General features: G+C 45.5%; 1 protein-coding gene across 2 annotated transcripts; it reads left to right on the top strand.

Moving 5' to 3' along the window:
- The first annotated feature begins 3,967 nt into the window (after positions 1–3,967).
- Positions 3,968–11,395, top strand: rabgef1l (RAB guanine nucleotide exchange factor (GEF) 1, like). Of its 2 annotated transcripts, none has more exons than XM_084451932.1 (9): positions 3,968–4,065; positions 4,825–5,036; positions 5,250–5,422; positions 6,165–6,331; positions 6,426–6,507; positions 6,699–6,831; positions 6,958–7,049; positions 9,863–10,119; positions 10,613–11,395. In XM_084451932.1, the coding sequence occupies exons 2-9, from the start codon at positions 4,855–4,857 to the stop codon at positions 11,048–11,050; spliced, it is 1,524 nt and encodes a 507-aa protein (XP_084308058.1). In that variant the 5' UTR covers positions 3,968–4,065; positions 4,825–4,854; the 3' UTR covers positions 11,051–11,395. The 2 variants fall into 2 exon arrangements, with proteins under 2 accessions (XP_084308058.1, XP_084308059.1); XM_084451933.1 differs by lacking the exon at positions 3,968–4,065 and adding an exon at positions 4,613–4,687.
- Positions 11,396–11,668: the final 273 nt, after the last annotated feature.

Raw genomic sequence — 11,668 nt, 5'->3', positions numbered from 1 at the left:
TTTGGGCTGTGAAATGGTGGGCATGATTCGCGCTTCGCGGAGTTCGTGCATGCGCGCGCTTGGCTGTGTGTATAGGCTGTGTTCCGGGACTTCCTGATTTATAAATTAAGCACTGGGGTGCTTAATGTATAGGTCTTAGGAGTCTGTACACACCACTGTTGGGCAAGTTACTGAAAAATAGTATTTAGTTACAGTTTACTTTCATATGAAAGTGAAAGTAATAATATATTTTTTTAATTGATGACCCCTGGTCTATATCCTAGGCCCATTGGCCCTAGGCTTATGGATTTCTATTGCTAAATTAATTTACTCTGAACATCTTTTGGGTAACCCTTCCTTTCATAGCCCCCCAATTACTAAATATTTACCTGGTAAATGCATGCAAAGTATAGCCTAATATATAATGGGTAATTACTAAGACACCTATACTTTAGGTATAATTTCAAAACAGGAGTATTTCAAATGTTCAATTACTGCACATACATTCAATAACTGACATAGCACCACCAGGTAAAATTTTACATAGCTTCTAGTGTTGTCACGATACCAATATTTGACCTGCGATACTATACCAGCCAAAGTATCACGATACCAAGTAGTATCACGATACCGAAGCATTAAAATTTGTAATTTTAAAATTGTTATTTTTATGAAGGTGCAATGTATTTACAGTACATTACAGTACAGTGTAATCACTTTATACGAGTGGTGCATGAATAAGATGCATTTAATGCATTACATTGTAGCTCTATAGGTAAGTAAAAAGATACTATGCATATTATGAATTATTATATAATATTATGTATAATATTAAATATTTAAAACACATCTAAAACAACTACTGAATCAGCCATGTATACACACAAGTGTAGTATCACAAACCACCAGTAAAGGTCAGCGGAGGGTCACTGGGTTTTGGTTGATGGCAGTGACGCTTTATCTAGCTTTCACTTTCGTTTCAAAGTCTAAACCAGATCAAATGACCAAATGTCAAGAGGTGGATATAATTGGATTATCATTGGATTCGTCTCAGCCAACATAATCTAGCTCAAATTATTTTAGGGAGTTTGGAGTTGGAATAAGAGGACAAATTTCAATTCAACAGCTGTGCATGATGACAGCAGGTAGGCTAACGTTACTTCATTAGCTAGCCAGCTGGCTAGCTTTGGCTGGCTAGCTAGCAACAGCAGCACACGCTTTAGCTAAGAGGTTTATTCATTCATTTTTGTAATATTAGCTAATGGCAAGAACACTGCCACAGTGTTACCAACTTCATTAACTCGTCTGTATTCCAGTGCAAGGTCTGGATGACGAGATTGTAGATGCTTTATTAAGTTTGATGTGTTGACTTCTTTTGCCTATACGGCATTGCCGCATCGCCTGCACAACGGACGGCCATCATCTATAGCGTTTCCTTGTTCATCTGGTTTAAAACCCAAATACTGTAGTTCCATATTAAACTTTTAGAGTTATGTTTCTTCAATAATGTTACATTTGATGGTGCGGACTCAGAGCTAGGGAACGCTTCTGACATTACGATAGCCTACTGAGAACCAGACTGGCTCGCGCCCAGACATACACAGATAACGTCAATATATATTGTGACTGCGGAGATGCATGCGTGAGCCAACACATTGGGAGCTGCCACAACGGTGTTGCGAGCCAGTGACTGCGGAGATGTGTGCGCGAATCAACAAATTGGGAGCTGCACAACGGTGTCGCGAGCCAGTCTGCTCATTAGCAGAAACCAGTGAATTTGGGAAGAGAGGTAACATTGTCCCCCTGCTGTGTTCAACGGTAGTACCGTATTCCGCGGTAGTACCGTATTCCACGGTAGTACCGTTGTATAGAGCTTATAGTATAGTTGGCACCGTCACGTTTTGGCACCGCGGTAGACCTTTGGTACCGGTATATCGTGCAACACTAATAGCTTCTATAACATCCAGTGACGAAACAAAATCTTCCCCACCAGGCCTTGAACCCCTGACCTTTGGCATGGGAGGTTGACAACCTATCCACTATACTACTGAGGAACTTGATACTGTGTGATGTTATAGTGGTTTTATTTTGGTGTTCTGGGACCACTGCCTCTTGTGGTGGCAACATAGAACTGCAGGTCAACAACAAGACGGAGGGAGGGAAGGAGGAGGGAAGGAAGGAGGGAGGGAAGAAGTGACAAATGTTATCTATGATGCACTAGCTTCCAGCCATGCACAAAAAAGCCACTGACCGCTACCATTAATGTTATGGAAGCTGCTGCTAGTTGTTGTCAGCTCATGAGCTATCTTAATTTATCAGACATTATTTCATGTCATTTCATTTCACAGCTATTTTAGTGGCATGACTAGCTTCCGTTCTACCAGTCCTGAACAGAAACAAGCCAACCACGCACATAAGCCAGGCTGGACCTGGCCTGGTTTTTTACTGTGTTGTGTGTTTTTGTGCATGGCTGTAAGCCAGCGCACCTAGGATAGCAAATGTCCAGTAGTTGTCCTTCCCCATGTGCTTCCGTCCCGTTGTTGACCTGCAGTTCTATGTTGCTACCACAAGAGGCAGTGGTCCCAGAACCTGCAGTTCTATGTTGCTACCACAAGAGCATTTAACTAATTTTCGGCCACAGGAGGGCAGCAACAGGCTTAGATAGACTGTGTTCCTTGTTCAGTGGGCAGCAACAGGCTTAGATAGACTGTTCCTTGTTCAGTTTCAGCAATTCAATGAGTATTTGAGTTAGGCTATTTAGTTTATTTGTGTAAGTATTTCTGTTAGTTATACATTATATTTCTTTATTATTTCAGAGACCACAGACTCACTGTCTGTTTATGTAAGTGAAGAGAATTGAAAGGTCAAATAATGTGTATAAAGGGTTTAAAAAGTAGTAATACTGTCACAATACTGAGGAAAGCGTGCATGCTCCTCTCACTTAAGAAACTGGGCTCCACTGCCCCTGACCCAATATGACGCCAGGGGGCGGAGTCTCGCCACCACACCATGTTCCCCACAACTCAGCCCTCGAGTGGGCTAGAGATAAAGGGTCTTCACTGGTGGGGGCAGGTGGGTGGCCCGGAGAGAGGTACACTGTCACCAGTGGGTGTATGGAGATTGCCCGGAAGTAACTGCACTACACCCGAACCGCTCTGACGCGAGGGGGCGGAGTCTCGCCACCACGCCACGGACCCCACGGCCAATGGCCTAGGATATAGACAATTAACTACCGGTGGAATGGTGGTGGAGCATCCATCGGGGACCCGCTGTAGGTCCACTAGCCTTGTGTTATATTCCGCCGGAGGTCCGCCAACGCGTCCATCAGGGACCCGCTGTAGGTCCGTTAGCCTTGTGTTATCTGGGTTTATCCCTAACCTTTGTCCAGAAACGGAAGTTGAACCAATTGCAGCAAAATAGCTAACGTTACAGGAATCATCAGTGTAACTGCTTTAGCCACTGACCGCTACCATTAATGTTATGGAAGCTGCTGCTAGTTGTTGTGAGCTCATGAGCTAACTGACTATCTCGCTCTTATTGTGCAGGATTAGCATTGGAAGCATTGGAACTGATGTGTCCAGGCGACAAGACCCATCTTCATTTATCAGACATTATTTCATGTAATTTCAATTCAGTTATTTCAGTGGCATGACTAGCTTCCGTCCTACCAGTCCTGAACAGAAACAAGCCAGCCACGTAAATAAGCCAGGCTGGACCTGGCTTGGTTATGTCAAAGGAATTTCCAGTATTCTATCTCTCTCTATCTCTCTTTCTCTCTCTCTCTCTGTCTGTCTGTCTAATCTATTTTATCTAATCTAATCTTATTTAATTTAGAAATTGAATTAAGATCTAGCCTACCTAGTATCTATAGCAATCCGAGAGCGAGGCAGAGCAGTGAGAAATAACACGGGAAGGAAGTGAGTCAACCAGCCAGCGGTAGTCAGAGCTGAGAGCTATCTACGTAAACAAACTCACGCCATGTTGGATTGATCACCCCTAGCTAGCCAGCTAATTTACAAATGAGGGTGTTAACGTTACACCACAACTACGACCGATCTGCACAAGTTTTAGCTAGCTTGTGAAAAGGTAAGGGTAGAAGTTGAACGTGGGTAGAAGTTGAACGCAACAACGTTAGGTCCTAATTGAACTGAACCTGCTAGGCACTAGCTACTCATAACGTTGGCTAGCCAGCTGGCTAGCTAGCATAGCCATAACAAGTAGCGTGACTTGGTGGTAACTTAGCTAGCTAACTTGGAATCTGGCGAATGTATTTTAACCACCTCTCACGTCAACTAACGTTAGGGAATCCATGACATTAGCTAACTTTAGACATAGGCGATCTATTTGGCCGAAAGCTGTTCACATGAAGAAATAAGTGCTCATGTTAAATGTCTATTATAACCAGTGAAGTTATTTAGCAATAGGGTTGTCTAACTTTGCTAGCTAACTGGCAAGCTAAATCACAGTTAGCTAGCTATCCAGCTATTTTGTATGTCTTATGAAGTTGTATTTGGCAGATTTTTTGTTGCCGCAAATATTTCATTCATTTTGTATGTGATTTTTGGGCAAGAAAAAGGTACGAGACGGTACACAGACGTTTCCTGCTGTCACGTATTCCTGAGAAGAGACATCGTTCTACTGTGTTGTCATGCGTTCTTGAGATCATTATCTAGGTCTAGGTCCCTTTGCCCTTGTATGATTCTCTGAGGTAAAAATCACCTAGAAGATTGGTTTGATAGACATGATCACAATGTGATAGACGTTATTGTTGACCCTCTAAAGACAGTGCATTGAATCAGATTGTAGACTATACCCCTGAATGATGTCCCCTGGCATTCTCAACAGTATTCCCAGGCAAACGGCCAGTTGTAAGGGATGATGAACCAGCGATCAGAACGCAGAGGGTTCCATGTGGACCAGTCGGAGCTGCTGTGTACGAAGGGATGCGGTTTCTACGGCAACGCGGCTTGGCAGGGTCTGTGCTCCAAGTGCTGGAGGGAGGAGTATCAACATTCCAGGCAAACACAGATCCAGGAGGACTGGGCACTTGCTGAAAGGTTGTGTGTGTGTGTGTGTGTGTGTGTGTGTGTGTGTGTGTGTGTGTGTGTGTGTGTGTGTGTGTGTGTGTGTGTGTGTGTGTGTGTTTGTGCGTGTGCACATGTGCGTGCGCGCGTGTATGTGTATCTCCCTCTTGCTTATCATCTGTCTACCTGCTAGTGTCTCTATGATCTATGTGTTGCCTGGTTGTGACAGTACAGCCCCTCTCCCAGGTTACAGAGGGAGGAGGAGGCTGCTTATGCCAGCAGCCACCAGGGGGCGCTGCCCCAGCCTGCCATCACACCCTTCAGCAAGTTTGAGGAGAGGAAAACCAAGGAGAAGTCCCGGAAGGTCAACACAGTGACAAAGTTTTTCACACCCTCGACAAAGACACCACCTAAGAAAGGTACTGATATGGATTCAGTTTATATAAAAGATTTCCAAATTGACGGGGTAGTGTGCTATTTTGGACATTTAGCCCTATTTGTGGTCTGTCTACCATGAACCTGAAACATAGAGACCATAATTTCACTGATCGTTCTAGTATTGAGCTAGCTGCAGTTTTTATGCAGGCTCTCGCTGGGCTACAATGGAAGTCAATTGGGCATATGTAAATGTGTTGGAAAAACTATGATAAATGTGCTTCTCTGGGACGGGAAGCACAGGGTGTAATCTTACCAGTGTCAGTATGCTCTCCTGTGAAATGTATCGCAATCCAAATATTTTTAGAACAGTGAAAACAAGCGCCAGGGGAATGCTTATCTCCAAATGTAAAAACATTCGGATTGCGATACATTTCACAGGAGAGCATACTGAGACTTGTAAGAATACATCCTGTTCTTCTCCCCACAATCCGGGTCCGCTGTAGTGGAGATTCCTAGCCAACAAAGCGCAAAGAAGAAGGCCATATTTCGATAATTTGAGATAAACCACATCTGAAGAGGTTAGCACACAGCCATGCACTGGTGCCAGGGCAGAATGATGCCAAAGATGGCTACTAACAAGATATTGTATATGAGAGAGAGATGATGATGATGTCGAAGTCATGGTCTAGAGAGCGAAATGTTTTTAAAGCCTGAGCTCTTAAAAAGAAAACCTCGAAATAACACGACCCCTCCCCTCAGTCCAATAATGATCTTATCTCTCAGACCAAGGCCCAGCGGAGGTTCAGTCCAGCCCCAGCCCCTCGTCCAGGCGCCAGCCCGACACGGACCGCACCACACGGGAGTTCATAGACTTCCTCAAGACACTGAAACCCGGCAGGGAGATCTTCAAGCAGTGCCGTGCCTTCACTGAGAGCATGGTCTACAAGAGGGTGAGCTGCAATGGGGATGTGTCTTGTGTGCGTGCGTGCGTGTACTCTATGTGAGCGTTAGCATGGTGAGGCTAAACCTGACCCGGTTCTACAGGACCTGGGGGCTGATGAGCTGTCTGAGTGTGTCCAGGACTTCTACCAGAACCTCTCAGAACGCCTGCAAACACACTTTAAAGGTACCACTCTGCACAGCTGTGTTGAGCTATCCGGGTTTGTCTAGAACTCAGAGGACATTTGAGAATGCTTCTTTTCTCCAAAGGTACTCTTGTGTTTGTGTATGTGTGTCTAACCGTGTGTGTGTTTGTGTTTGTGTGTGTGTGTGTGTGTGTGTGTGTGTGTGTGTGTGTGTGTGTGTGTGTGACTCCAGGGTCTTCAGAGCGTGTAGAGAGTGTGATGGACGAGGTAGAGAGGTATATGATGACCCGTCTCTACGAGGAGGTCTTCTGTCCTGAGACCACCGATGATGAGAAGAAAGACCTGGCCATCCAGAAGAGAATCAGGTAGAGCGGGACAAACACACACACACACACACACACACACACATGGACTGAAACCTACATTGCTACTACGCTGTTTAGTTGTATGACTGTCTTGACTTATTTCATGCATCTATGTACCCATGTCAGGGCCTTGCACTGGGTGACCATTGAGATGCTGTGTGTCCCTGTGGAGGAGGAGATCCCGGAGGTTTCCGACAGCGTGGTCAAAGCCATCACAGGTGAGACCAGCACAGCCATCGAGACGCTGTGTCCATCTCCCTGGATATAGATGGACCGTCCCACACCCCTCCTGATGAACGCGCCCGATCACGGCGCCACGATTAGCTGGCGCAGACGTCTACTGCTAACTTTTAAGCTGTGTTAAAGCTAGTGTTAAAATTCGCAACAGTTAATTTCATTCACTATATAGTCCACTACAAAATACCCACAATTCACGTTGATTTCTAGTGAACAGAGGATGTACCTTACAATTTCTCCCGTATACCACAATGCAACGCTGTCATGTTTTACCGAAGGAGACGACGTGAATAAGACGGTAACTATCGGTGGCTAAAGCAGTTAGCTAACGGTACAATGATTTAGAGATGTAACGGTATGAAAATTTCACATCAAGATTAGAGCGATCAAAATGATCACGGTTATCAGTATTATCGTGGTACTGTTAAAATGTGCTGAAAATGTTCAAAAACTACTGATACACACTGAAATCGTTTCACCAAGTTTTATATTGAAAACCACAAATAAAATTAGCAGCACTGCACTTTTTGTTTGTGTAAACATTAAAATAATGCGTCTGGGAGACTAGTTTTGGTTGATGCTGGACAGTATTTACATAGGCCTATGGTATTATGGTAATCAAACACAGTTTTAGTGATCATTTTATCGCTATAAATTTAATCACATTTTATCACAGTTTATCACTAAACCAGTTATCGTTACATCTCTACGATGATTCCTGTAGCTGTTTTGCTGCTAATGCGAGTTTGAGTTTGCCTCCGTTTATGAGAAACAGAAGTTGAACCAACAGCATCAAAATAGCTACAGGAATCATTGTTGTAATGTTAGCTAACTGCTTTATCCACCGACAGCTACCGTTGATGTTATAGAAGCTGTTGTTGTGAGCTAACTGGCTATCCCGGTCTTATTGTGCAACTTTACAGCTTGCTATAGGGAGGCGAAATAATCTCATCGCCCCTTAGCGGTAGTGTTCCAAATGCCGAGAGAATGAATGGGATTTCTCATAGCACATTTTCAGAAAAATTATATCTCGGTCTACATCGAAAAGTTAGTAGAATGCATTAAATATGATATACTTGGAGACAAACTTTATTGATTCTGGTGATCATACTTAATTTTCAATCACAATCCGAATTATGTATATATTTTTTGTAACGAGGTGGTAAAGAACTACATGACGTCATTTTGTGCGCCTCTGCGAGCTTGCCGACTCTACCAGCTAACATTTAACACAATACAACCAAATTACAAATTACAGTACACCTACGAAAATGCCGATATGCATTGCATGGCTGGCAGAATACTTCAGCAATAACAAGAAGTGCATCCCACGTGCTGACAATCATTTTAGATCTGGCCATGTAGAATAATGCCGCTATTCGCAGGGGGAGCTGTTAGGTGTTGTCAGGGCTAGCATGAAGGACCGGTCATATCATATTATGGTGAATTAGCATCATAAGTGAGCCTATTACGGTTAGGGGTTAAGGTTAGGGTTACGGACCAGTAAGAATAGCCAGGCGCACCTGCAGATCAGACCAGCTAAGACCTGTCTGACCAGCTAATGCCATCCTAACCAGCTCACGTTAATAGGAGGCTTTGGTTATGACATTTCACAACGTAGCACTGTCCATTTGCAATTCAACTCAACTTATTATTCGTATCCATCTTTCCAGCTCTTTGGGATCTCTTGGAAATGAGTAGAATTTGCAACCATTCATCTCATACCGATGGGAGCAATCTGACGCAAAGCACAGTGTTTTTCTCATGAGTAACCACACTTGCACATCATTAGAATTTCAACAATTTATTTGGGATTTAAAGGACCATACCGGTCTAAATAGGATTTGATCTCCTTAAACTAGTCACCCAACGTATATCACATTACCGCAATCCATTTTCCGAAGTAAAGCTCATGTTAAAAGATGTTTGCATTTTCATGTTTTACTTACATTTCAAAAGTTGAACATGATGGCTTTAAAACATATTTTTCAATTGTTCCCTCGTTGCACTGACAAACTTGTCCCAATTAGTTTCAAATAATTTTCAGTAGTTTTCATGTTATATTATTTTCGTTCAAATTCGTTGAACTCCTGCGCTATATTCTCTAATCCACCTACGCTAGATTCTCTACCCAGCGCTCCTAGCAACGGCTGCCATGTAAACAGGAAGAAGACAGACCGTTGGCGTGGGAAAATAATAACTAGTGAAAATTATTTGAAACTAACCGGGACGAGTTTGTCAGCACAACAAGGGAACAATTTAAAAATACGTTTTGAAGCCATCACGTTCAACTTTTGAAATGTAAGTAAAACACGAAAATGCAAATATCTTTTTGCGTGAGCTTTACTTCGGAAAATGGATTGCGGTAATGTGATAAACGTTCGGTGAGTAGTTTTAGGAGATCACATCATATTTAGACCGGTATGGTCCTTTAACATTTAAAACTGAACATGGAAACTGAATACTACCTGAGTACATTTCAACCTGTTGCCATCGGTGCTCGGTTTGTTTACGTGATAGTGGGCGTGTCTGCTTGCTTGCGTCCATGAATATCCAACGGAATGACGTTTTATGTAGTGTCCGAAAACCGTTTAATCGTTCCCTATGGAGGTAATTCACTATATGGGTAACACTACATAGGGAATAGGGAGTGAGTGAACCATTTCGAACACAGCTTAAGTCTCTCTCCAGACTCACTTTATTACGTTGAATCGCTTTGCTCCGCATGCTACATAATAGAGTCTTAGCTCGCGTAGTGTATCAGCGAAAGAACTCCCCATGTGTCCTCCCGTAGACGTGATCGAGATGGACGCGAAGCGCGTGCCCAAGGACAAGCTGGCCTGCATCACGCGCTGCAGCAAGCACATCTTCAGCGCCATCAAGACCACCAAGAACGAGCCGGCGTCTGCCGACGACTTCCTGCCCACCCTCATCTACATCGTGCTGAAGGCCAACCCCCCGCGGCTGCAGTCCAACATCCAGTACATCACGCGCTTCTGCCTCCCCAGCAGGCTGATGTCTGGAGAGGACGGATACTACTTCACCAACCTGGTGAGAGGACAGGCACACGTCTGACCTGTCTGTCTGTCTGTCTGACCAGTCTACCTGTCTGTCTGTCTGATCTGTCTGTCTGTCTGACTGTCTATCTGCTCATATGCCTGTCAGTCTGCTTCATGTCTTTCTGTCCGTATGCCTGTCAGTCTGCCTCTGTCCGTATGCCTGTCAGTCTGCCTCTGTCTTGTCGGTTTGGCTGCATGTATTAAAAATAAAATCTGAGAGGGCTGTACCAAAACAGATTGGAAAAATCGAATCCACACACTATATGCTCCCATGAACATTTATTTCTTCATACTTCAGACATATCTAGTGTGCGGATTCTATTTTTCCAACCTCCTTGTTCTTCAGTCCAGCACCTAGAGTTGATCACATTTGGATGTGCGTTCTTTTTAAAACCCTTCTTGCTGTACCAAGCCAATCACGTCTTCCACCATGTGTGCCTCCCTCCCCCCCCCCCCCCCCCCCCGTCCTCGCTGACCCTGGGCAGTGCTGCGCCGTGGCCTTCATAGAGAAGCTGGACGGTCAGTCTCTCAACCTGAGCTCAGAGGACTTTGAGCTTTACATGTCAGGCCAGGCGTCCCCCCAGCACCCGGCGGTCTCCTCCTCTACTGCCCCCCCCCCTTCCTCCTCCTCCTCCTCCTCCGCGGCCCTCAGCCAGGTCCACGAGAGGCTGGACCTGCTGACGGGGCTGGGGGTCCGACAGGAGCGCGTCCTGGCGGGGGCCCGCCGGCTAGAGAGCGACCTCATCGACTGGACGGACGGCGTGGAGCACCGGGTGCAGGACGCCCTGGGGAGGTTCCCGCTGGAGACGCAGCCGCCCCCGGCTGCCACCGCCGCCGCCGCCACCTCCTCCGCCATCGACTCGGACAACGCGGAGAGCGACCTCCTGCCACCGCCACTCCAGCCCCAGGTGTTCGCTGGATGACCCGGGAAGCTCCGGGCGTTTGGACCCGCCCCCTCCGCTCCGAGAGTCTAGTGCCTGCATCTTGTCCTTGTGCACATACAGACCCCCCCTCGGTCTCCATCACTATGTCCCTCTTATACAAAAAAAAGCCAGGGGGGTGACGGGGCGTGGCTCGAACCAAGAACATCATAACTCTACAAAGCACTCCATTTACCAAGGTCATCTTTTGTCCGTTACGTAACAGTGCTCTGAAGAGGCGTGGGAGGAAGCCTTTCGGAGACTATCTGGTACATGTATCCCTTGGGCTCCATGGAAGTCCCCTGAACTGAAATCTGAGAACATCGAAGCCCTTGAAAAATGTTTGCGGTCTCTGATTGGGTGGGTGGTGGTGAGCGGTGTGTGTGTGTGTGTGTGTGTGTGTGTGTGTGTGTGTGTGTGTGTGTGTGTGTGTGTGTGTGTGTGTGTGTGTGGGTGTGGGTGGGTGGGTGGGTGGGTGGGTGGGTGGGTGGGCGGGGGGGGGGGGGGGTGCAGTGTATAGGTGTGTTTGTGTTTGCACGCGCATGTTCAGATATTTATGATGCATCAACCACAGCAGAAATTCCCCTGAAGTGGCGTGACTTTTATTTTTGTATGGAGTAG

Source organism: Borostomias antarcticus (assembly GCF_949987555.1).
Source record: "Borostomias antarcticus genome assembly, chromosome: 1".
NCBI lineage: Eukaryota > Metazoa > Chordata > Actinopteri > Stomiiformes > Stomiidae > Borostomias > Borostomias antarcticus.
This window is presented reverse-complemented; position numbering and strand designations above follow the sequence as displayed.